This window comes from Stomoxys calcitrans, chromosome 3 (genome assembly GCF_963082655.1).
Source record: "Stomoxys calcitrans chromosome 3, idStoCalc2.1, whole genome shotgun sequence".
Classification (NCBI taxonomy): Eukaryota; Metazoa; Arthropoda; class Insecta; order Diptera; family Muscidae; genus Stomoxys; species Stomoxys calcitrans.
In genome coordinates this window covers 46,528,771-46,555,118 of record NC_081554.1, presented here as the reverse complement: position 1 = coordinate 46,555,118, position 26,348 = coordinate 46,528,771, and the positions used below count along the sequence as shown (strand labels likewise).

The 26,348-nt window shown below is 39.4% G+C and overlaps 1 protein-coding gene across 1 annotated transcript; it reads right to left on the bottom strand.

Annotated features, from left to right (window-relative positions):
- Positions 1–1,025: 1,025 nt before the first annotated feature.
- Positions 1,026–25,475, bottom strand: LOC106084813 (V-type proton ATPase 116 kDa subunit a1). Its single transcript, XM_013248735.2, has 5 exons — positions 25,342–25,475; positions 3,830–3,970; positions 1,535–3,611; positions 1,284–1,455; positions 1,026–1,209 (listed from the first exon to the last, which is right to left on the bottom strand). The coding sequence occupies exons 2-5, from the start codon at positions 3,944–3,946 to the stop codon at positions 1,116–1,118; spliced, it is 2,460 nt and encodes an 819-aa protein (XP_013104189.2). The 5' UTR covers positions 3,947–3,970; positions 25,342–25,475; the 3' UTR covers positions 1,026–1,115.
- Between the last annotated feature and the right edge of the window lie 873 nt (positions 25,476–26,348).

Below are 26,348 nucleotides of genomic sequence, written 5' to 3'. Positions count from 1 at the left end.
ACTGTACCAAGTACGGTCTAAATCGGTCAAGAACCTGATATAGCTCCCATATAATCCGATCTCCCGATCTTCTTGAGCCCAACGATGGAGCTAAGTACGGTCTAAATCGGCTTATAACCTGAATTAGCTCCCATATAAACCGATCCCCCGATTTGAGTTCTTGAGCCCTTGGAAGCCGCAGTTTTTGTCCGATTTAGCTGAAATTTGGCATATGGTGTTCTGTTATGACTCCCAATAACTGTGCCAAGTACGATTGAAATCGGTCAGGAATATGATATAGCTCCCATATAAACCGATCTCCCGATTTGACTTCTTGAGCCTTTACAAGCCGCAATTTTTATACGATTTGGCTGAAATTTTGCACATGGTGTTCTGTTATGGCTCTCAACAACTGTACTAAGAGCGGGTAACATCGGCCCATAACCAGATATAGCTCCCATATTGTGGCAGAATCCATGGTGGTGTGTTCGCGAGATTCGGCCCGGTCGAACTTAGCACGCATTCACTTCCTTTTTTCGATTTTCTCCCACTGTGCGACAGTCAAACGGATGGACATGGCTAGATCGACCTAAAAGGCCATGGCGATCAAAAATATTTATTCTTTTTGAGGTCTCAGACCATTATTTCGATGTTTTTGGGTAGCCCAAAAAGTAATTGCGGATTTTTCATATAGTCGGCGTTGACAAATTTTTTCACAGCTTGTGACTCTGTAATTGCATACTTTCTTCTGTCAGTTATCAGCTGTTACTTTTAGCTTGCTTTAGAAAAAAAAGTGTAAAAAAGTACATTTGATTAAAGTTCGTTCTAAGTTTTATTAAAAATGCATTTCCTTTTTTTTAAAAATCCGCAATTACTTTTTGGGCAACCCAATAGAATGACAATGTTTGTATACCCCTATCCTATGATGGAGGTTATAATGAGATGAAAAATCTATGCTGGTGAGTATACAAAATTGATTTCGACACAGTCATATCTTCATACACTCCAGGCATAAAATCAAAAGTTTCAAACGTGCATTTATTAATGTCGAATAATTAATAAGATGTTTCAATAATTTAGTGCAGCTCTAGGCAGCAACCACAGTACAGCTAAGAAGGACGATGCTTTCCCAGTTTTTAGGCATTATCATTTTCCTCCAATATAGTTTTGAAAGAGAAAGGTTGGAAGGCATAGCCTAAACCTTCATAGAATTTGCTCATAAACTCCACCCTAGGAAATAGAGAAACGCAACGGAATTTGTTACAATTGCCATGATATATTCGTAACATATGTGAAATACCCACCAATGCAAGCGCAGTGTATGCAAAAATGCCGAAAGCCCTTCAATTATAACCAAGATGTTGAACGTCAGATTAGACCAAACACTGAAAATTACATAAATCATAACGCCACCCGTATAGCCTTCAACGTTATAACCAATAGACATAACCATGGTCCATAATACTTCAGATAATTCTAAAAAGATAAACAAAAGGGTTTCACCCGTAAGAGAGACTTGAATTGGGCAAGTTGCGGGAGACAATTTTAGACTTACGTGCATGAGCCAAAGACAAAGCCCATAAACGCAAGTACGAGGCTGTATGCGAAATGGTACTTAACACATATTCAATGGTGTGAATGGCCTGTTGTATGAAAACCTCAGCCATGGGTTCGTCATCGCCTCCATGGCCGCCATGACCCCCAGAGGGTTTGGCTGGAGCACTACTTTCTACATCGCCATTGGTTTTGGCATTGCTTTTCCGTTTTAGCATAACGTAAATGGGTTTACCCAGCAACATCCATGGTATGCATATGACGGCTACAATTACGAAAATAGTTTGCATCGAATCTTGACCCTCGAATAGATACTCTTCGCAGCCCTCCGAGGTTTCTTGGTGTTTGAATAACATCATGTTGATGAACAAAATCAAAATTGATGGAGCGCAGCCGGGTTTTAGGGCCAACTCGTCGGTCTGTGCGGTATATTTGACAAATTTAAAGAACATCATGAACACCATATAGCCGAAGAGTAGAACCAAAAATATTATCTGAGGCAGGAAGTCCATGATCATGTTGATGCCTTTCCGGAAGTGAGTGTAGTTGACCAAAGACATGATGACGCCAAAGATCATATGCACCACTCCAAAGATTATGGACAGCTTCATTTTGTAGGTATTGAGGAAAATAATCTTATTGTCGGCCAATTGCCAGATGGGGTCCAGGCCAATGGGGTAAACACCATCCACATGATATGTGGGATCCAATTGCAAATATGTATTTTCCATAACAGTGCTTGTGTTGTAGCGCACAGCCCACTTGGAGCCGAAAATATTCATGGATTTGGAGAATACATCGTTGTACACGAAACCCGTATACAAGGAGAATAAACCCATGAGCAGGATAATGTAACGGCCTCCAAAGAAAATGTTGAAAATTTCCTCTTTGATCTTGCGCAACTGATCCTCCTTGATGACCAAGAACGAGGCGATTAACACCAGAATCAGACCATGACCCATGTCCCCAAACATGACGGCAAACAGAAAAGGGAATGTGATGCAAGTGTACAGAGCGGGATTGGCCTCACGATAGGAGGCCACGCCATAAGAGTCGATGAGATTTTGGAAACCACTGGTAAATTTGTTGGTGCGATTATATGTGGGAGGCTGCTCGTTGGTCTCAATGACATTGACAAATGAAGGAATGGAACTTTCCACCCGCTGCGAGCCTACCTTCAGGGCATCACTTACGATTTGGAAATCGCTTTGGGGCAACCAGCCCTCTCCAATGAGGCATTTGTTCGAAACATCAACATTGAACATGTTCAACGTGTGATAGATGGCTTTCATTTTCTTGACGCTAACAGTCCATGAGGGCAAATTTCGCGAGGCTCCCACCAGCACTCGGTTACGGTGATCATCTGTACTATTCAAAACGACTTTGAGATCCTCCAGGCGTGTGGTCACATCTCGCAACATTTCCATGCGCTCATTGTGAGCACTGGGACAGGGATAAATGGCTGCATGGAAGGCATCACAAATCTTCTTAATTCGCTGCTTCAGTTGATCACCCTGGAAGAAGGCCACAAACACTGTCTTCATGACCGGCAGTCCGGTCTCCGGATCCTTAAGCATGCCACTTAAATCGTTGCGTTTCAGGAAAACATTGCCACGGGAAATGCGCCACAACATGCGTTCAAAGGAAAAGAACTTTTCAAGTTTAATGACTCCGGCCACAAAGCCCAACTGGCCTCTTTGCTGTTGGCCGGGGTTCACCTCATTGGGGTCCTGGAAACGACTGCTGTCCAAGTTCATTATTTCCTTGTCATCAAAGAAGTGCTCTGTGCTCTCAAGGACAGCCTTCAGCTCTTTCATATCATTCAGATTCGAATGAAGGCTCGTCGCATTTTGGCTTAATTCACGCAACTCCGTATCGATTGATTCCAAGTGGGCCTCCAAGTCAATAATCTCTTTGGGATTGGGGGCCTTGGGCTCGTTTTCTTCTTCGAGTTTGGGCAACACAATCTCATCCTTGCGCATCTCACCTTCCACATAACGAATGCGTCGTTCCAATTCGTCGCAACGCCTAACTTCGTTAACGAATTTTCTTTGAAATGGGTTTACCTCGCTATTAAGCTGCAGCGGGGCGAGAAGATTTAGACATAACATACCATTAACAAAATGCCAAGAAAATCAAACGATTATGTTCATATTTCATAACTAAGGCTAAGCCCTCTGAGGGTGAATGTGTGAAGGCTAGCAGAAAAAAATTGGCTCAATGCCATCGCAATCATCATCACTTATCGATGATTGATTTGTTGAATATTAGCTAACGGCCCATAGTTCATACTCACATCACGGAACTGCACACAGCCCAGCTCGCCCAGTTCCGCTATTGAGGCATACGCTGCCTCGGGCTGTATGAAGAGTTGGCACAAAGCCATTTGTTCACTGCGAAACATATCACCCATGGCGGCGATTTGTAGAATTTATCACTGGAATAGAAAATACAAAGAAAATCAATATTGGGCTGAACAAGATTGTGGCAAACATTAATAATGGGAGCGCGCTCTCTCTCTCTCACCCTCTCTCGCTTATGAGGCGGTGCGGGGGCTGGTAGATGGGAAAACATTCAATAAAATGAAAATGGCATTATGCCTGGTCACTCCATTGAATTTCTACAATTGTGATTAGCTTGTTAAAACACGTTGGATTACACATACACTTCATATTAATTAAATGCTTTGTATCAATTTCAAGCTTAAATTCAATTGGCAATATCCATGGTAACCGGATTTTAATTAACAAAATCGTTTGCACTACCCTACACAGAGAGGGGGAGTAATTGATATCCGCTTAAAAATTATTATCCTGGTGTGATATTTAACGTGCATTCTCTTTTATCGTATGATTGTTAAGAGTTTTCCAACAGGAGGTGTTATTTGCAATCACCCGGCATTTTGGTAGCTGTCACTTTTGAAGATTTTATTGGTTGACATTTGAGAAGTAGAAACTGTCGCATCAAATAAATGCGCGCTAAGTTCGGCCGGGCCGAATCGTACATATACCCTCCATCATAGATCGCATTTGTCAAGTTCTTCATGCGTCGAGCAAACTTCTCAGATAATGTGGTAGTCGTCGAGGAAAGCGTTGTGCAAAATTTTGGCAAGATTGATCAAACAATGCGCTTGAAGTGGCTCTAAGAGTGAAAATCGGACGATATATACATGAGAGCTATATCTAAATCTGAACCGATTTCCATGAAATTCACGAGTAATGTCGAGAGTCATAAAAAAATCCCCCCTGCAGAATTTTGAGAGAATCGGTTAACAAAAGACCATTTTATTGCATTATTACTGCAAATCGGACGAACATATATATGGGAGCTATATTTAAATCTGACCCGATTTCGAGCAAACTTCATGGATATTGTGGATGTCGTCGAGGAAATCGTTGTACGAAGTTTTGGGAAGATTGGTCAACAAATACGCTTGCAGTGACTCTAGGAGCGAAAATCGGGGGATATATATGCATGAGAGCTATATCTAAATCTGAACCGATTTCAATGAAATTCACCATTAATGTCTACAAACATAAGAAAATTCTTCCTGCCGAATTTCGAGGGAATCGGTTAACAAAAGACCATTTTATTGCAATATTACTGCAAATCGGACGAACATATATATGAGATCTATATTAAAATCTGACCCGATTTTGAGCAAACTTCGTGGATATTGTGGATGTCGTCGAGGAAATCGTTGTACGAAGTTTTGGGAAGGTTGGTCAACAAATACGCTTGCAGTGACTCTAGGAGCGAAAATCGGGGGATATATATGCAAGAGAGCTATATCTAAATCTGAACCGATTTCAATGAAATCCACCATTAATGTCAACAAACATAAGAAAATCCTTCTTGCCAAATCTCGAGAGAATCGCTTAACAAATGACCATTTTATTGCATTATTACTGCAAATCGGACGAATATATATATGAGAGCTATATCTAAATCTGAACCGATTTCGAGCAAACTCCTCAGATACTGTGGAGTTCGTCGAGGAAATCGTTGTACGAAGTTTTGGGAAGATTGGTCAATAAATGCGCTTGCAGTAGCTCTAGGAGGGAAAATCGGACGATATATATATATGAGAGCTATATCTAAATCTGAACCGATGTCTATGAAATTCACAAGAAATATCTAGAGTCATAAAAAAATCCTTACTGTCAAATCTCGAGATAATCTCTTAACAACTGACCATTTTTTTTCATTATTACTGCAAATCGGGCGAACATATATATGGGAGCTATATCCAGATCTGAACCGATTTTTTCCAATTTCAATAGGCTTTGTCTCTAGTCCGAAAAACATGCCTGTATCAAACTTGAAGACGATCGGATGATATTTGCGACCTGTAGTTTGTAGACAAATTAACATGGACAGACGGGCCGACAGACGGACATACCTAAATCGAATCAAAAGTGATTCTGAGTCGATCGGTATACTTATCAATCGGTCTATCTCTCTTCCTTTTGGGTGTTACAAACAAATGCACTAAGTTATAATACCTTGTACCACAATGGTGGTGTAGGGTATAAAAATGCACTAAGTTATAATACCCTGTAACACAGTAGCCGTGTAGAGTATAAAATGGATAATTCAGATCGGGAAACCGGTTTATATGGGAGCTATATCAGGTTAGAGACCAATTTCGACTGTACTAGGCACAGTTGTCGTAAATCATATCCAAACACTACGTGTAAAATTTCAGCAAAATCGGACGAAATTTGTGGCTTCCAGAGGCTCAAGAAGTCACATCGGGAGATCGGCTTATAGGAGAGATATATCAGGTTATAGACCAATTTAGACGGTATTTTACATAGTTGTTGAAAGTCATAACAGAACACTATATGCAAAATTTAGCCAAATCGGACGAAAATTGTGGCTTCCAGGCTAAAGAAGTGAAATCGGGAGATTGGTTTGTATGGGAGCTATATCAGTTTATAGACCGATTTGGACCGTTCTGACACAGATGTTGGAAGTCATAACAGAGCATTACATACATACAATAATTTCAGCCAAATCGGACGAAATTTGTGGCTTTCAAGGTCTCAGGAAGTCATATCGGGAGATCGGTTTATATGGGATCTATATCAGGTTATTGACCGATTTGAACCGTACTTGACACAGTTGTTGGAAATCATAAGAGAACATTATGTGCAAAATTTTAGCCAAATCGGACGAAATTTGTGGCTTCCAGGGGCTAAAGAAGTCAAATCGGGAGATCGGTTTATATGGGAGCTATATCAGGTTATAGACCGATTTAAACGTTACTTAACACAGTTGTTGAAAGTCATAACAGAACACAACATGCAAAATTGCAGCTAAATCGCACAGCAATTGTGGCTTCCAGGCGCTCAAGAATTCAAATTGGGGGATCGGACTTCTTGGCCCACTAGAGGGCGCAATTCTTAACAGATTTACCGGAAATTTTGCATAGGATATTTTGTTATGAGTTTCAAAAATGTGCTCCATGGTGGAGTGCATATAATACTGGTCCCGGCCGAACTTAGCACCCTTTTAGTTGTTATTATTTTTATCATGTAACAGGTCAAACATTATTTGCCCTATGGCAAACGCTTTTGTTCTGTGTCAATGGCTTGGAACTCCAAGATGAAGGCAATTTCTCTGGCTGTTGCTCTAAACATACAGTTTCAATGTCGGCCGGGCTAAGCCCAGTTTTAATTTTTATATTTTTTGCAGCCTCTTATGGCGAATATCAACCGAATTTTTTACCGATTTATAGAGTAAACCTACCTTTAGGAGTTCAACAAATTTATACATTTGTTGATTTTTTCCAATTTAGATATGAGTCATAACTTGTTTTTCAAAGTTTTAAAAATACGATTAATGGTGGTAGGTAAGTAACAGAGATGTCATAATCAAACATAATTTATGATTTTCATATAAATCACAAACTCAATCTAATGTTTATTAATACCCAACTTAGCGAAAATGGGTTGGAAATAAATTTCAACGAAAAGATTAAACTAATCCTTATCATTAATGGCCAAAAAATAGCTAAATACTCTGTGTGATATTGTCAATACCATTAGTCTCAGACGATAATGATACCCATATCACAATTGATTGATTTGGGTGCTATATACTAATTTTTTTCGTTTGTGACCGTGACGTTTATCACGTGACTTAAGATCATATGAGCGGTTAACAAAATTTTCCCTAACGACTACTCTCTCTCTCTGAACCACAAACAAGAACATAGGCGAAAGTTTTTATGTGTGTTCCGTAGATTAGTACAAGTATCATTAAAATGTTATAACAGCAATTATTTGGTAGCGATAATGTATCGCAACTTTTTCCAGGTGAATTTGATTGAATGACATTAAACGTAATATAATGGGTAAGATTTAACAAATGGACTTAGTCCGCACATAAAATGTTGAAAGGGAACAAACCAACCTAAGGCAAAATGGTGGCAAGAAAAAAGTAATTAAGTTCGGCTGGGCCACCACCTCGGATATAGATATTAAACGTCACAAAACGGTAAAAACTCTCTTCAAGAACCCATAGCAGTTACCCAGCAAAAAGTTTTCATAACATTGAAAGCTCTAACAATTCTGTGTGCATGCTGTAAGCTCTTCCGTGAAGCGCAATTGTTTCTTGCTCTGAATTCGGCGCTAAAATGGATTATTCAGATGCAAAAAACTGTAGTGCTGAAACTAGCGCATTTTTGGCGCTCTTGCGTAAGCGGGTGCTTCCTTATCCGCATACATAGTTGCACTCCTGTGTGTAAGCAATATTTTTCAGTGTTTGTCACTATCATAAATGACAAGAACATGTATCGCTTTAAACGAACATGGGAGTGTTAATGATTTCCTATTCTCCATTTTGCGCTTCCCCATACGCTGAATCGGATACAAAGTGTAAGCGCATTCAAGTGGGACATTGCCATATAATTTCACCAGAGAAGTAAGTGCACCAGCTGCTGAAAATTTAACAAGTTTTTTGCTCGACATGTCTAAATATAGTCCGATCTCTACCATATCCAAGAAGGACCATACTCGGTATGAATAGAAGAGTCTAACAGAACTCATTATGCAAAATTTCAGAGATTGGAATATATGGCAGCTACATCCAAATGTGAACCGTATTGAACAGGGATGGAGTCTAACACAACCCGATATACCAAATTTCTGCGAAATCAGACAATAAATGCGGAAAGTAAGAAGGGACAATACTTTGCCATACATTGCATAGGGAGACAAAAACATGTAAAACCGTGCTAAGTTCGGCCGAGCCGATTCTTACATACCCTCCACCATGGATCGCATTTGTCGAGTTCTTTTCCCGACATCTCTTCTTAGACAAAAAAGGATATACATAAGAAAAAGACTTGCTCTGCTATTAGACCAATATCGAGATATTGTCCGGTTTGGACCACAATTAAATTATATGTTGGAGACCTGTGCAAAATGTCAGCCACTTCGAATAAGAACTGCGCCCTTTGGGGGCTCAAAAGGTAAAAACGAGAGATCAATTTATATGGGAGCTGTATCGGGCTATAGACCGATTCAGACTATAATAAACACGTATGTTGACAGTCATGAGAGAATCTGTCGTACAAAATTTCAGACAAATCGGATAATAATAGGCTCAAGAAGTCAAGTCTCAGATCGGTTTATATGGCAGCTATATCAGGTTATGAACAGAGTTAAACCTAATTTGACGCAGCTGTTGGAAGTAAGCATAAAATACGTCATGCAAATTTTCAGTCAATTCGGATAGGAATTGCGCCCTTTAGAAGCACAAGAAGTCAAGACCCAAGATCGGTTTATATGACAGCTATATCAGGTTAGGAACCGATTTGAACCATACTCAGCATAGTTGTTGGATGTCATAAAAAAATATTTCGTACAAAAATTCATTCAAATCGGATAAGAATTGCGCCCTTTAGAGGCTCAAGAAGTCAAGACCCAAGATCGGTTTATATGACAGCTATATCAGGTTATGAACCGATTTGAACCATACTTGGCACAGTTGTTGGATATCTTAACAAAACACGTCATGCAAAATTTCATTCCAATCGGATAAGAATTGCGCACTCTAGAGGCTCAAGAAGTCAAGATCCAAGATCGGTTTATATGGCAGCTATATCAAAACATGGACCGATATGGCCCATTTACAATACCAACCGAACTACACTAATAAGAAGTATTTGTGCAAAATTTCAAGCGGCCAGCTTTACTCCTTCGGAAGTTAGCGTGCTTTCGACGGACAGACGCACAGACGGACGGACATGGCTAGATCGACATAAAATGTCGCGACGATCAGGAATATATATACTTTATGGGGTCTCAGAGGAATATTTCGAGTAGTTACAAACAGAATGACGAAATTAGTATACCCCATCCTATGGTGGAGGGTATAAAAATGATAGTAAAAGAATGCTAAGTTTGGCCGGGTCGAATTTTGGGAACCCACCACCATGGATTCTGTAAAAAATTTTTACAAAATAAATTAAGTTGAAGAGCATAAGTTCAGCCATGTGCAGAATTTCAGCCAAATCGGACGAAAATTGAGGCTTCCATTTTTATAACAATTATATGTACCTTGAGGCAGGCATGGTCCTACATACAAAGAACAAGGAGGGAAGTCAAGTCTTTATCCCCAAGCCGGGAAGAATAAACCACAGTGCTACGAAGGATTATAGGCCTATTAGTCTGTCATCGTTTTTGCTGAAAACACTGGAAAGACTGATTGCCCTGAAGGTGAGAGGTGGTCTGACGACGGAGAACTTCAGTGAAGCGCAATACGCATACCTCAAAGGCAGGTCGATGGAGACGGCCCTTCACGAAGTGGTATAGGAGGTCGAGACGTCTCTACGACAGAAGGATTACAATTCAGCGGCCTTCCTGGATATTGAGGGGGCCTTCAATTATGTGGGAATAGGACCGATAGTCGCCGCACTGGACCGCAAGCGGATTCACCCATTAATCTCTCAATGATATGCTTTATGGCAGAATCATTAATGCGAAACTGGGAGATAGTGTGGTCAGAAGGCGGATGACCACCGATTCTATGGAATCTCGTGTTTATTGAAATTCTGATGGATCTCGGTGGGGAAGGCACGAGGATTATCGTTTATGCGGACGACGTCGTGTCCGAGGCAAGTTTCTGTCGACGATCAGTGAGATCATGGAGGGGTCACTGAGGTGGTTGTCGCGATGGGCGATCAGAAATGAGTTGAGGGCCAACCCAGGGTAGACGGAGCTGGTGCTCTTCACTCTTAGATATATGATACCAGAGTTCAGATTTGCATCATTGGACGGGATCACTCTGCGGCTGTCGAAGGAGGCGAAGCACATAGTCCTCGATTAGCAACTGTCCTGGAAGAGGAACTCCTCCTTACTCCTTCAGGAGGATGTTTGATAGGAAATGGGCGGTGATTCCCAGGATGATTTATTGGCTGTATACGGAAGTTGTAAGACCAGTACTGGCCTATGGAGCACTAGTATGGTGGAATGCCGTAGGGAAGAGGATGCGTGCGAGGGAGTTCGAGAAAGTCCAGAGACTGGCCTGCGTCGGGATCACAGGGGCACTGAGATCCGCACCGCAGGCACGCCTGGAGGAGATGCTGAATATGCAGCCCATTCAGGCCTATATTCGGAACTGCGCCGCCGGTCGCGCTTCCTGAGAGGGACGAATGAAGGGCGATGGCTCCAAGAAGGGGTCAGGGACTGGATTGGGAGTCTACACTGATGCACTCAATATCAGTATGTCTCTGAGACTGCCGGACGAGTGTGCGGTCTTTCAGCCAGAGGTCTATGCCATTGCAATAGCCGCAAGAGAAATTCTGGTAAAAGGCTTACTGCCATCGAAACTCAGAATTTATGTGGACAGTATGGCGGCGCTCAAGGCTTTGGGGTCGAGGATGGTGAGGTCGAGATGGGGGGCGGATTGTTTGGATGCCCTCGATAGGCTCCGGGCCCACGATGTGACGCTGACATGGGTTTCTGGGTATGAAGAGATTCCAGGAAATAAGAGGGCGGATGAGTGCGCCAGGATGGGTTCGTCTGCGCCGAGCCGGCCGTTTATCGGTCTTACCTACGTGTCATTTGTCGAGCTACTGAACACAGTAGATGAGATGACCAGGGCGTCGTTGATGGCGAGGTGGGACTCGGTGGATAGTTGCCGGACTGCGAAGGCGCTATGGCCAGTCATCGACCAGAGGAGGACCAGGGAGTTTCTGGCGTTCGATAAGAGGTCGATGAGTACCTTGAAAGGGGTCCTAACCGGACACTGTGACATAGACCGCTTGGCGGCACGCATTGGGATACCGCACAATGACTTCTGTGGGAGTTGCATCGATAAGGATGAGGAGGAGACTATCGAGCACTTGCTGTGTTCCTCTCTGGGTCTGCAAAGACGTAGGCTCTCCTTTCTGGGGAGCCGATTCATCTATGATCTGGGTGAACTTGCGAACGTACCTCTGGTATGTCTCCTGAGGTTTGTTGAGGGAACAGGATGGTTCCGACGGGGGGTGCTACCAACACGGCGTAGGTAGATCCATGCTTGCGTAGGGCCAGGAGGTTCTTTACCTCCACTCCTCCTGTCTATTCTTTATTCGTGTATAACCTCCGAGGTCTCACATTTTCTTTCTCTTCCCTTTCTCTCTCTAGGATACTACAATTGGACAAACTGGCTTCCGAGTGAATTCACCTTTGGTGGGCAACCCATTTAACCTAACCTATGTACCTTGATCACAAGAATACATGGACAGACAGACAGACGGACATAGCGAAATTGAATCAGGAAGTGATTCTAAGCCGATCGGTATATTTATCAATGAGTTTAGCTCTTCTCCTTCTTAGCGTTGCAAACAAATGCACAAAATTATAATACCCTGAACCTCAGTGGTGGTGTAGAATATAATTCGCATACAACCTGCTATTGCAATGATCTATAGTGGAGGGTATATAAGATTCGGCCCTGCGCACCAAACACTATCATTGTTATTTGTTAATGCTATTAGCCTAACGAATTGATCTCCTCACTATTTTCATTATTCCATGTGCATACTACTGGCGCAATGGCTAAATTAATACATTTAACAATTCTTATAATTTAAATCTCATTAAAATACTTATGCGATATCAATAACAATCGTTATAAAAATAATATATTTTTTAATCGCAAACGAGCCACTCATTTGGCTCTTATATTGTAGTTTATAATATAAGAACACCACCAGATTTGTTTGAATGCCCAAAAGCAATACCAATATCACGCCAGCTTAACTTGTCAAATTAAAAAATGTTATTTTATGAAAGGGAGGGAGAGCTACGAGTATGAACAAGTACACCTGCAAATAAAAAATATTTAATCATAAATAATATTAAAGCTCATAGAAATTGTTTTTGTTTGTCCAATGTATTTTTGTATTTTTTTTTTTTTTTTGGTTTATTTTATTTGTTGGATTTAAGAGGCTTTTTTGTTGTTGTATTTATGCAAGCATTTTCACCGATATTCAATGCAAATACTTGAAATGAACGAGAGTATCATTAAAACTGCAATTCAAACATAAAATAGCGCAATGAATAGTGATAAAACCTTCACACTCTGTCAAAAGAAATAATCACCGAGATTAAAATTATTTAAGTCAGTGGAAAACGAAGACTGCAGCTGGTAATGAATGAAAAGGTTTTTTCTTTTGTATATCGATAATGGGTGTCTAGAACGTGGAATGTAAAGGAGAAAGACAAAGTCCTTGAAACAGGTAGTCATAACATTGCACTACGATCCAATTGAAATGTGTTATATGATAATATTTATCGTTCCCACACTGAGGAGGCCACCGGCCAGTACATAGGGATGCGTACAACCCATAGTCTGAAATATGGGGTAATACTGGCTACAGAAGTTTCACAGTCAATTAAACACTTGAGTTAGATCAACATCTAAAGCAACATACAGCGGTCAAAAAAAGTATTCATCATTCAATGTTTTTTTTTTAATAAGTCTACAAAAGACAATTGGAATAAAAACATATTAAACTAATGATGCAGTAGTGCTTGTGTGATATATATGTACACAATTTCATTGTTTTTAAAGAAAAAAATAGTATTTATTGGAACAAAAAGGGCCATTTTACAGCTGAACACAAAAAATTAAACAAAAAAAGTATTCATCATTGCAAAAAAACAAAAAAATAAATAACATAATTTAAAAAAATTAATACTTTGTTATTCGACCACCGCGTCTTATAACTTCTTTTAAACGGTTTGACATCGATTGGACTAATTTAGCGGTTATATTTTGGTCTATATTAGTCCATTCCTCCATTATCACCTGTTGCATTTGACTTTTGCTCGAAAAATTGCGCGTTCTCAATTTGCGTTCGAGATGTTCCCAAAGATGTTCAATTGGGTTCAAGTCGGGACTTTGAGGAGGAGTTTTAATGACTTTGGGGCAGTTATACAGCATCCACATCTTGGTATTTAAAGCAGAATGTTTGGGGTCATTATCTTGATAATATTGAAAGTTATTACCAAGCCCAAGTTTTACAGCACTATCTTTTAAATTCCTCTTTAAAATGTCAATGTAATACTTATGATCCATTACTCCATTAATAATTTCAAGATTTCCCGCTCCTGAAGCCGCCATACACCCCCAAACCATTAAACCACCTCCACCATGTTTTACAGTAGCAACTGTGTTTCGTTCTTCAAGCTCTGTATTTGGTTTTCTGTACACTATGACCTTTCCATCGCACCCAAAAAGATCAAACTTGCTCTCGTCTGCAAAAATGACTGTTTTCCAAAATGATTCGGGCTGTTTTACATACATTTTTGCGAAGTTTAGCCTTTTCACTCGGTTTATTTTATTTATAAAGGGCTTCTTACGTGCAGTTCTTCTTCTGTAACTATGCCTTTTGAGTGTATTTCGAATTGTTTGTGTAGTTACTTCCTTCCCTAAATATTCCATAGTGTTTTTAAGAAGAATGGTCGCATTTGTCTTCGGAGTTTTCTGAACTTGCCGCACTAGCCAACGCACATCTCCAACTGAAAGTGCTTTTGGTCGACCAGATCTTGGTTTATTGTCAACAGTTTTCGTTTCTGTCCACTTTCTGATGATGGATTGTATAGTAGATCGTGGTCTATTTAATATTTCACTGATAGTTTTTTGAGTTAAACCATTCCTGTGGTGTTTTATTATCAAAACTTTTACCTCATCAGAAACCTCGTTTTGCTTACGACCCATTTTGACAAAAACTATATTTTCAATGAAATTAAATATTTGCTGTCAAGGGCAAAGCCTCCTTTACAAAATAAAACAGAAAAGGGGGATTCCCAAATAATATTTGAATTTGACTTTGATGATAGCACATCAATGATGAATACTTTTTTTGTTCTGTTTTTGGTGTTATTATATAAAATTGCATTTTTTGCGCTAATTAAATTTATTTTTTGAATTTATTTTAAAACATATTACGAAAAATAAACTATTGCATAAAACTGCATTATTTGTTTACTTTAAATTTTCTTCAATTACCCAAAATAAGTGAATTTATTATCAATTTTGCTAATGATGAATACTTTTTTTGACCGCTGTAGATATTACACAACAATAAAAGGGCAATAAATATGAACAGTCTTCTCTGACAACTTCTACCACAAACTACAGAAGAAGGATAGAATTCTTTATTACATCAATAGGATCGGTGAAGGATATACTATTTTACAATTTCTTGTATACATCACACAAAGAACGAAGCGGATTGTTTAATTCGTAATTAGATCTCACTAAAGGTAGACAAAGAGGTAATGCCGAGTATTTCGGAGAGGAATATTAAAATTTAATTCGCCGGTCAAGAATTGGGAATCAATCTGACGAACCAATAATTTCACAATGAATAAGGTTCTAAGCATCAAGCGTCACCTTTCGAGCGTTGGTAAGTTAATAAGTTTTAAGCGGTTCTCGTAGGGGGAAAGAAATTCAGTCGAGCTACATGGTAAGCCCTTAAGCGCGAAAAGAAGAAATTGCACCTGGACTGATTCAATCCCATCTAAGTAGCACTTGTAGAATGGGTTCCAAACTATACCACCGTGTTCGAATGAAGGCCAGACTAAGCTTGTAAACAAACGCTTGGATCATCAAAATCCTTGGGCTACAGTTTTATAAAACCCAACAACGACTTTGCCTTATTGATGCACGAGACAATGTGCAAATTAAAACGTAATCTACCATCCAAAATAACACCAAGATCAGTAAAGGATTTATAAGAACCTATATAATGATCACCTTGATTAGGTCAAACCTTGAAACCTTGCACTTCTTAAGATCGCTCTGGAAGCAGAGTGGCCGATCTGGAGAATCCAAATTACACACATCTACCAACATTAAAATCCATGAAGACTGAATAACTGATGGAAGATCATTCAACTAAAGAACGAACAGCCTAAATGGCTGCTCTGTGGAACACCAGAATAAGCAGCTATATCCTTATTAAAGTAAACTTTCTGTGTATGGTCTTGTAAATAAGAAGCTATGCAATTCAAAAGAACAGTTGGAAAACCCTTCATGTCAAGTTTAATCAGTAACAAATCATGCACCACAGTACCGCACCACATCTGTTTGAAATCTGTTTACAAAATCATCATATGCAGGATACTTCAGTTCTAATAGGTTGGTCAAAGTCGACCTCCCCTTTACAAAGCCATGTTGGTAGGGTGAAAAAATTTGTGTGACAAAATGGGATATCCTACGAGAAACAAGCAGTTCAAACAGCTTTGGTATTGCACATAATTTCGCAATACTCGTCCATTACGCAACTGTTTTTCAATCTTGCCTACCGTGTGGGAGTCTTCCTGGCAAACTGGAAGGTTGCGAACGTTCAGCCAATACTTAAGAAGGGTGAGGCGAACAACACTGAGCGAACAACATTATGAGTTCTGCAGAAATCGCTCTACGAGCGAGCTCATGGCACTTCGGTCGGGACATTGGAGTCGCTCAAAAGACCAGTTTGGTTAGAGTAAAGTTGTGGCGCTGGATATTTCTAAGGCATTTGATATGGTCAGACACGGTGCACTACTATCAAAGCTTGTCGCCGGTAATGGCTTCGGTGTCGGTAATGGTTTCGTTAGATTTATTTCGAGCTTTCTCAGAAACCGCAATATACGAGTCGCTATAGATGGGTTCACATCCAATGAGCATAAATTGACCACAGGTGTACCCCAGGGCTCTGTTTTTTCTCCTTCTCTTTTTCGTATTTTCAACAACGATCTGTTGAGTCAGACATCGAAACCGATCTATTCATTTGTGGATGACAGTAATTTCTGCCATTCGACCATAGGACGAGTCTTTGAGAGATTGAGGACAAGAGGCGGGTTATGGACGATACACTCTACCAGGATTTATGGGCCATTTCTGAGTGGGTCGAAAGAATCGAGTAGATTTAAATGCACGGAAGACTCAGTGCTTTTTGTTGTCACACAAACGATTCGCTGACCCATTACGATAATCTTTGTCTATCAATGGTATAGATGTTGAGCAATCAGAAGCTCTTGATGTTCTGGGCAACGAGATACGAAGTGATGTCCATTGGGCTAAACATGTATTTGAAGTGTCGAAAGAAGCATTCAAGTATTTAGGTTTCCTTAAACGGTGTAAGAATTACTTCACTCCTTCTGATATTCTTAACATCTATACCATGTTCACACATGTATGGGCTAGAGCTTCAAAATCTTTCCTTGATTGGCGACAGTAGGATATCCAACTCTATTGCCTCCTTTGAACATCGTCGGAATGTGCGTTGTTTGGCGCTGTTCTATCGGTATTTTAATGCTGTGTGTTCGTCTGATATTAGTCTTCTTATTCCTGATGTAAGGATGTTTGTCAGAATTGCTAGACATTCTAAGAACTCACCCTCGTTTGTGATTGATTGGCCAACGGACCAGACAGTGCATTATAGAGGGAATTCTTATTTCGCCCGAACAGTTCCTATGTGGAATCGACTTCCGTCTAATGTTTTTCCCACCCGCTATGACATCCAGAGATTTAAGACAAATGCCAATAGACACTACATCCTTTCCCCCCTCCAATTCCTAATTTCCATTCGCCAACGCAATGCACTGCATTCATAGGGGACTTCCCCTGCGTGTTGGTTGATAGAAAAAAAAAATAGAAAAAATAGAATAGAAAAATAGTTCAACCTATTAATGTCATAAGCATATTTGAAACAGGAAGACAATTTGGAATAACTACTTTGGAAAAAATCTGCAAACATATCGCATATCTCCGAATCGTCAGACGACACTGCCAAAAATTAAATCTAAATTCCGTATCTTTTACTGGAATATCTTTCATCAAATCACGACGCAACTGAACTTCAACCGACAAAGTCGGATAGTATCCATTCTCTGGTTCCGCAAATGGCAAACATCTACATAAAGACACGTCCTCGATCGAGGTAATCACCAGGTTCAAAATCCTATCCCTTACATTACGAATGTTATTCATCTGAAAATAGCACTGGTGAAAAATGTTCTCTCAGTATGTATCCATACCAAATGAAGAAACTATTGATGAAACAGGCACATAGCCACGATATCTGGGGTAAGTTAAATTCACCGGTAGAAACAAGTTCGGAATCTGCATCCAGATCCGATGCCTCCCTTATCAATTCCGAATGACTCAGGTAGTGATATATCTCCAAATTCGGTGAAATATAAGAGCACGTTACAATGGGAATCTGGCCGAATTATTTCATCTTGACTCAATATCAATATCATCTCAATATCAATATCATCATTATCCGTAAGTGTAGCCAATTCAGAAGTCATGGAGTTGACAACAGCTATAAGCACACCTCCACCCAGTCTACCTACTCTATCACACCTATAAACTTGGTATTGATCAGAAAAATGTTTACTATTATCGATGCCAGGTTTCCGTGAAAACGAATATCTTGAAGTCATTACCGAAAGACTTCAAATAGATGTCCCTAGGTTTAATATTCGGGACTCCAACATTCTGGTAAAGACGAACTAAGTTTTTTGAAGCAGAAGAGACAAAAAGAATAACTACACGACTTGCGGCATTAGTTCTCTCCCTGGACACGAACTCCTTAACCAATGCGCCATCTGGCAAAAATTCACTGCACACCATTAAATCAAATATTTTAGAAGGCACAATTATCATAAAAGATGAAATATCACGCGGTATGAGGTAATTAAACTTATAAATCTTAAAATCATTGTCATTTACATCACCAATGTTTGATCTAATGTAGGCAGCGATGTCCTCTACAGATGTTCCAGAACGCAGTCTGTATATAAAAACACTTTTCTTCGGAGCCACTACGACTAGTCTACCATTACTGGTAGGACGAAAAGATTCGGTTACAACAACAGGACGTACTCCTGCATCCGAGGTAGGGCCACTGATAGTTATCGGAGGCATCTAAGGTGCAACGATGTAAAAAAAGTTACAACAGCTTGAGATGGGACTTCAAATGAAGTAATCACATAAGGACTGGATTAGTTACCGGACAATAATTGGTAGGGAAACTCCAGTTTTACATTAGGAGATTGCGCCGTGGGCACCAAATGTTTGTCCTAAACCAAAATCTCCGAGGTATTAAGTGGCAGAGCCACAAGTTGGAGAATTTAACGTAATTAGATTATCACCCATAGCATTGAATGAGGAATTTTTCCATTTCATAAATTCCTTCCTAGAATATAAAATCGCAAAGTATACATTGATAAGAGAATTGCCATAAAAGCATCAATTAGTGCTGATAAGCAAAATATTTTACAGACAAAAGGTTTTTTTTCGTTTATTTTGGTTGAAAAGTTTTCTAACCAAAGATAAAACGCGTCCCATAGGGGTTGGTGTATGTTGCTATCTCTGGCTTTCCTTTTCCATTTGTAAAGAAAATCTTCGATCATTAGGCTCATCTCAAAAGAGACACAAACAAAAATTTTGAAATTCAGTGATCTTCGCCCCAACTGGAAAAAACTTGAAAATGAAAAAATTCGGTGGAGCCCGGTCGGGATTTGAACCTGGGCGCACGGAGCAGCCTGGGCGCACGGAGCAGCCTGGGCGCAACGTTGCCGTTGTCTAGCGTTCGTTATCATCAATACAACTGCCATCAGATGCACAGAATCATGTGCAATATGGAAGTAGTGTAATTGTCGCAGAAAAAAAAATCTGTCATTACACGAAAATACGTGCATTGGGAAAAAGTACAGTTAATAGACAGGGTGGTCGAGCGTGGTAAATGTGGTAATTGTAACTTAGAGGTGTTTTCGCAATAAATACGATTCAAATACGACATATCAACGCACGGCCTTTGAAGCCATTACACCTAATTTGGTTGCAGTCTTCTAACCAGTTGCTATCTCTGGCTTTCCCTTTCAACATCTTGGCAACATCTTTGAGACTTTAAGTCATGTAATAGTTTTCAATATCTACTTTGTTCTTAGTCCACTGCTAGTTTTTGTTCTCGTACATAATGATTAACCCATATCATGAGTTAGATTCACTGAATTCCCCAAAGGCTATTATGCCAAAAATCTGACACTATTCAAAGTAACTATTTAAAATGAGTAAGTTGACATAGATTTCCTAAGATATTCCAATTATGAACACAGTTTTTGCGAGTATACACCTTGGAGTACTTACTCTATTGCCTTATCTTATCGCAAACTATTCATCATTGTGATGTTGAAACTTATAACAGCGCTAGCAATCGCAAAGCTTGAATGAAGACCATTCGTCTGTTCGCCTGCCAGCTAAAGGTAGGGCCGCATTTGGTGTTTGCATTAATGACGCTATCAGTGTATGGACGATAACAATGTTGAAATCAATGGTCATTACGTTATAATCAATATTTAATGTCACTTGATTGCTTGTTTGATTGTTTCTGTGCTCCGTTCTTCTTCCTCAGAAGTTCCACTTTCCTGAGGTAACAAAATCATCGTTGGTGTTTGATTTGAGCTCTTAATTATTTCAGATATAAATGAGGTTTAATTAGTGTTAACGGCCATTGTTATTGATTGTAGTGATTTGTTTGTTCGAATTAAGACATCAATTGTGCCGACCGAAAAGTAAAATTACACACAAGGCATAAAAATCACTTTTATTATGGCCACGAAGTGCTTCTTTTTGTGATTCATTGAAACGAAAACAGCTTCCCTTTCTATGGAAAGTTGCCACCTTTAGAAGTTGTAGACGAGAAGGGCATGTGATATAAAGGGGAATGGTAGTAGGTTATATCTACAATACTAGCACTTGCGAAAAAATATCAAATATTTGTTTTCTACAATATTTTCACTTATCACTTATAAACAATACACAATATAAACTTGCAACGACTGCCATTGCATATTAATGGGTGCTGTTCAAGAATAAGTGGCCTGCCATTATGGTCAAGTAAGGGTACAAATGGCGCACAGTGTTCTAAAATTAAATTAAATCGGATAAAGTTAATAGTCATTATGTCATTCCATTTGCAACACATCGAAATATCCATTTCCGACCCTATAAAGTATATATATTCTTGATCAGCGTAAAAATCTAAGACGATCTAGACATGTCCGTCCATCTGTCTGTTGAAATCACGCTATAGTCTTTAAAAATATAGATATTGAGCTGAAACTTTGCTCAAATTCTTTTTTTTTTCGATAAGCAGGTTAAGTTTGAAGATGGGCTATATCGGACTAAATCTTGATGTAGCCCCCATATAGACCGATCCGCCGATTAGGGTCTTAGGCATATAAAGGCACATTTATTATCCGATTTTGCTGAAATTTGGAACAGTGAGTTGTGTTATGCCCTTCGACATCCTTCGTCAATTTGGTTCAGATCGGTCCAGAATTGGTTTTAGCTGTCATATGGACCGATCCTCCAATTTAGGGTCCTAGGCCAATAAAAGCCACATTTATTATCCGATTTTGCTGAAATTTGGGAGAGTGAGTTGTGTTAGGCCCTTCGACCTCCTTCGTCAATTTGGCCCAGATCGGTCCAGATTTGGATATAACTGCCATATAGACCGATCCGTCGATTTAGGGTTTTAGGTCCATAAAAGCCACATTTACTATCCGATTTTGCTGAAATTTGGGAGAGTGAGTTGTGTTAGGCCCTTCGATATCATTCGTCAATTTGGCACAGATCGGTCTAGATTTGCATATAGCTGCCATATAGACCGACCCGTCGATTTGGGGTCTTAGGTCCATAAAAGCGACATTTACTAACCGATTTTGCTGAAATTTGGGACAATGAATTGCCTTAAGAGCTCCGACATCCTTTTTTCATTTAAACCTGATCGGATCAGATTATGATATAGCTGTCATATAGACCGTTCTCTCGATTTAAGGTTTTGGGCCCACAAAAGGCACATTTATTGTCCGATGTTGCCGAAATTTGGGACAGTGAGTAAAGTTAAGCCCCCTGACATGCTTCTACAATATGGCACAGATCGGTCCAGATTTGGATATGGCTGCCATATAGACCGATCTCTCGGTTTTAGGTTTTGGGGCCATAAAAGGCGCATTTATTGTCCGATTTCGCTGAAATTTGGGACAGTGCATTGTGTTAGATTCTTCGACAATTTCTGCAATTTGGCTCAAAATCGGTGCAGATTTGGATATCTCTCGATCGAGATCTCTCGATCGGTCTATATGGCAGCTTTATTTAAATTTTCATTTAGTTAGGGTTTTTATTACGTTTTTCTTCTCTCTTATCAATGAGTCCGATACAAGTTTAAGTTCAATGGTGAGGGACCTCCTTTTTATTGCCGAGTCCGAACGGCTTGCCTCCACTTAGAGCAGTATACACGGCTGATCACTTTAGGTAATAACCTAACAAGTGTCACCAGCACCAGGAGAGAATGACCACAGCTGAACATTGTTTCTGATGTTCTCGATAGTTAAGAAGAACAAGTAAAAGCGTATTAAGTTGGGCCGGGCCGAATCTTATATACCCTCCACCATGGATCGCATTTGTCGAGTTCTTTTCCCGGCATCTCTTCTTAGGCAAAAAAAGGATAAAAGACAAGATTTGCTCTGCTATAAGAGCGATATCAAGATATGGTCCGCTTCGGACCACAATTAAACTATTGGGTTGCCCAAAAAGTAATTGGGGATTTTTTAAAAGAAAGTAAATGCATTTTTAATAAAACTTAGAATAAACTTTAATCAAATATACTTTTTTACACTTTTTTCTAAAGCAAGCTAAAAGTAACTGCTGATAACTGACAGAAGAAATAATGCAATTACAGAGTCACAAGCTGTGAAAAAATTTGTCAACGCCGACTATATGAAAAATCCGCAATTACTTTTTGGGCAACCAATATATGTTGGAGACCTGTGTAAAATGTTAGCCAATTCGAGTAAGAATTGCTCTCTTTGGGGGCTCAAGAGGTAAAATAGAGAGATCGTTTTATATGGGAGCTATATCAAGCTTTAGGCCGATTCAGACTATAATAAACTTGTACGTTGATGGCCATGAGAGGATCCGATGTACAAAATTTTAGGCATATCGGATAGGAATCGCGCCCTCTAGAGGCTCAATAAGTCAAGATACCAGATCGGTTTATATGACAGCTATATCAGGTTATTAACCGATTTGAACCTAACTAAGCACAACTGTTGGAAGTCATAGCGAAACACGTCGTGCAAAATTTCATTCCAATCGGATAAGTATTGCGCCCTCTAGAGGCTCAAGAAGTCAAGACCCAAAATCGGTTTTTATGGCAGCTATATCGAGTTACGAACCGATTTGAACCTAATTTGACACAGTTGTTGAAAGTCATAATAAAATACGTCATGCAGAATTTCAGCCAAATCGGATAGGAATTGCGCCCTCTAGAAAATCAAGAAGTCAAGTCCCCAGATCGGCTAATATGACAGCTATATCAGGTTGTAAACCAATTTGAACCTAATTAAGCACAATTGTTGGAAGTCATAGCGAAACACGTCGTGCAAAATTGCATTCCAATCGGATAAAAATTGCGCAATCTAGAGGCTCAAGAAGTCAAGACCCAAGATCGGTTTATATGGCAGCTATATCAGGTCATGGATCGATTTAAACCATACTTGGCACAGTTTTTGGATATCATAACAAAACACGTCGTGCAAAATTTCATTCCAATCGGGTAAGAATTGCGCCCTCTACAGGCTCAAGAAGTCAAGACCCAAGATCGGTTTATATGGCAGCTATATCAAAACATGAACCGATTTGGCCCATTTACAATCCCAACCGAACTACATTAATAAGAAGAATTTTTGCAAAATTCAAGTGGCTAGCTTTACTCCTTCGAAAGTTAGTGTGCTTTCGACAGACAGACGGACGGACAGACGGACGGCCACCACACCGAAGCTGTGCAGCAAATCACATGTGGTGGCTGGGTATATGTTGGCTTGCAAAGGGTGCCTTTAAACAACGAATTTGTACTATGGGTCGTAGAAATTCAAAATAAATTGCTTCAGGAAAATTAACAAATTTCGTCGTTTTTCGGTTTTTGACAAAAGTTGTTGTTTTTCAAAATCCTTTCCATTTGTGTGTGTATTCGTTAAGGCACAGTTGTTAGAAGTCATAGCGAAACACGTTGTGCAAAATTTCATTCCAATCGGATAAGAATTGCGCCCTCCAGAGGCTCAAGAAGTCAAGACCCAAGAGAGGTTTATATGGCAGCTATATCAGGTTATCATCCGACTTGAACCTAATTAAGCACAGTTGTTGGAAGTCAGAGCGAAATGCGTCGTGCAAAATTGCATTCCAATCGGGTAAGAATTGCGCCCTCTAGAGGCTCAAGAAGTCAAGACCCAATATCGGTTTACAGGGCAGCTATATCAGGTTATTGATCGATTTAAACCATACTTGCCACAGTTTCTGGATATCATAACAAAACACTTCGTGCAAAATTTCATTCCAATCGGATAAGAAATGCGCCCTCTAGAGAAGTCAAGACCCAAGATCGGTTTATATGGCAGCTATATCAAAACATAGACCGATATGGCCCATTTACAATCCCAACCGACCTACACTAATAAAAAGTATTTCTGCAAAATTTTATGCGGCTACCTTTACTCCGTCGAAAGTTAGCGTGCTTTCGACAGACGGACGGACGGACAGACGGACGGAAATGGCTAGATCGACATAAAATGTCGCGACGATCAAGAATATATATACTTTATGGGGTCTCAGACGCATATTTCGAGGTGTTACAAACAGAATGACGAAATTAGTATACCCCCATCCTATGGTGGAGGGTATAAATATGTCAAAACTACCGAATGTAACGAATATCGATAGTTTACCATGGAGTGCACAATTTTCAAGAGTTTTATACTTAGTATGGGTATATAACCCAAAGGTTATCCAGTTCTAGACCTTCAAACTTTAAGAATTCTTCCAAAGGTTAAAACGTTTAAAAATTTTCCCAGAAATGGGTACAGCAATGGTTATTTTGGTTAGGTCTGGTTGAGATATTCGAAGAAATCATGGAATTTTTTTTTTCATTCCCCACCCTTAGCAGAAAAGGAGAATAGAAAAAACAGGAACAGGACGAAAAAATAAGTTTATGGGAATGGGACTTGAAACTTCTTTTGCCCATATCTTATGGTGGTTTCAACAATTGACACAAATTTTAACAACTTTTTCCTTATCACTGCACTTAACAGTTATTTTTCATGGAGAATCTTTTTTGGAATAATATTTTATATACAAAACACAACTTTTGGCTTTCGTTTTAGCACGTTTCAACTTTAAATGTTACTCCTTGACATTGTTGAGTTATCACCGTTTCCAAAATTAATTAATATTTATAATACACATAAATATTACCGTGTTGTTGCAGCGAAATATTTTTGAATAAGTGGTAGATGCCGTATCACTTGGTCTTAATGCAAGAACAAATTTTCGTTTAAAATTGTTAAACGGTGAACTGGACGCTAGCGAGACCCGTTAACATCTGAACGATATTTACGGTTTCGAATTAATAGAAATACTTGATGTGCCAATAATTTCGATAATTGATTGTGTTAATCTAAGACAATAACCCAAACAGGGCACGAGGTGCGTTAGAAGTGGTTTCCAAAAAAAAAAAAAAAACATTCATAAAATTCATATCAATATTAAATTTGTTCTTCTATTTTTTTTAAAGGCCATCGGGCACAGCACAAGACTAACAAATATGTCGTTGTTAACTTCTTATCAAAGGAAATTTCAACGACCCATCTATACCCGTTATATGGCAATCGCTTGTAGCATTGTTTTTGTTATGTGTGACTCGTTATAATACTACTAATGCGTCAGGTGGATATGATAAGTACAAAGCGTCGACTACTCCGATAAAAAAAATTAACATTGTAATGTAGAAAACATTTATCATTTACGCAGACAGCTCCCGCGATAATTAATGGCGAATAAGCAAAAAATGACTTTCGTTTTGGGCCAGGTCGAGTTTTTTATACCCTTTAACCGCCATATATTGGGTTGCCCAAAAAGTAATTGCGGATTTTTTAAAAGCAAGTAAATGCATTTTAATAAAACTTAGAATGAACTTTAATCAAATATACTTTTTTCACACTTTTTTTCTAAAGCAAGCTAGAAGTAACAGCTGATAACTGACAGAAGAAAGAATGCAATTACAGAGTCACAAGCTGTGAAAAATTTTGTCAACGCCGACTATATGAAAAATCCGCAATTACTTTTTGGGCAACCCATAGTTACATACTTATTGACCTCAGCCCTTGGTGATGCCTTGAAAAAAGTAGCTAAAACAATTAAAAGAGTGCTAAGTTCGGCCGGGCCGAATCTTGAGAACACACCACCAAACCGGACATAAATTG

Excerpts from the sequence above, each read along its gene's own strand:
- LOC106084813 (XM_013248735.2), bottom strand. The coding sequence starts at position 3,946 with ATGGGTGATATGTTTCGCAGTGAACAAATGGCTTTGTGCCAACTCTTC. Across the intron at positions 1,456-1,534 it reads TTTGTCTTTGGCTCATGCAC|AATTATCTGAAGTATTATGG; the intron begins GTAAGTCTAAAA and ends TTATCTTTTTAG. Across the intron at positions 1,210-1,283 it reads CATACACTGCGCTTGCATTG|GGTGGAGTTTATGAGCAAAT; the intron begins GTGGGTATTTCA and ends TCTATTTCCTAG.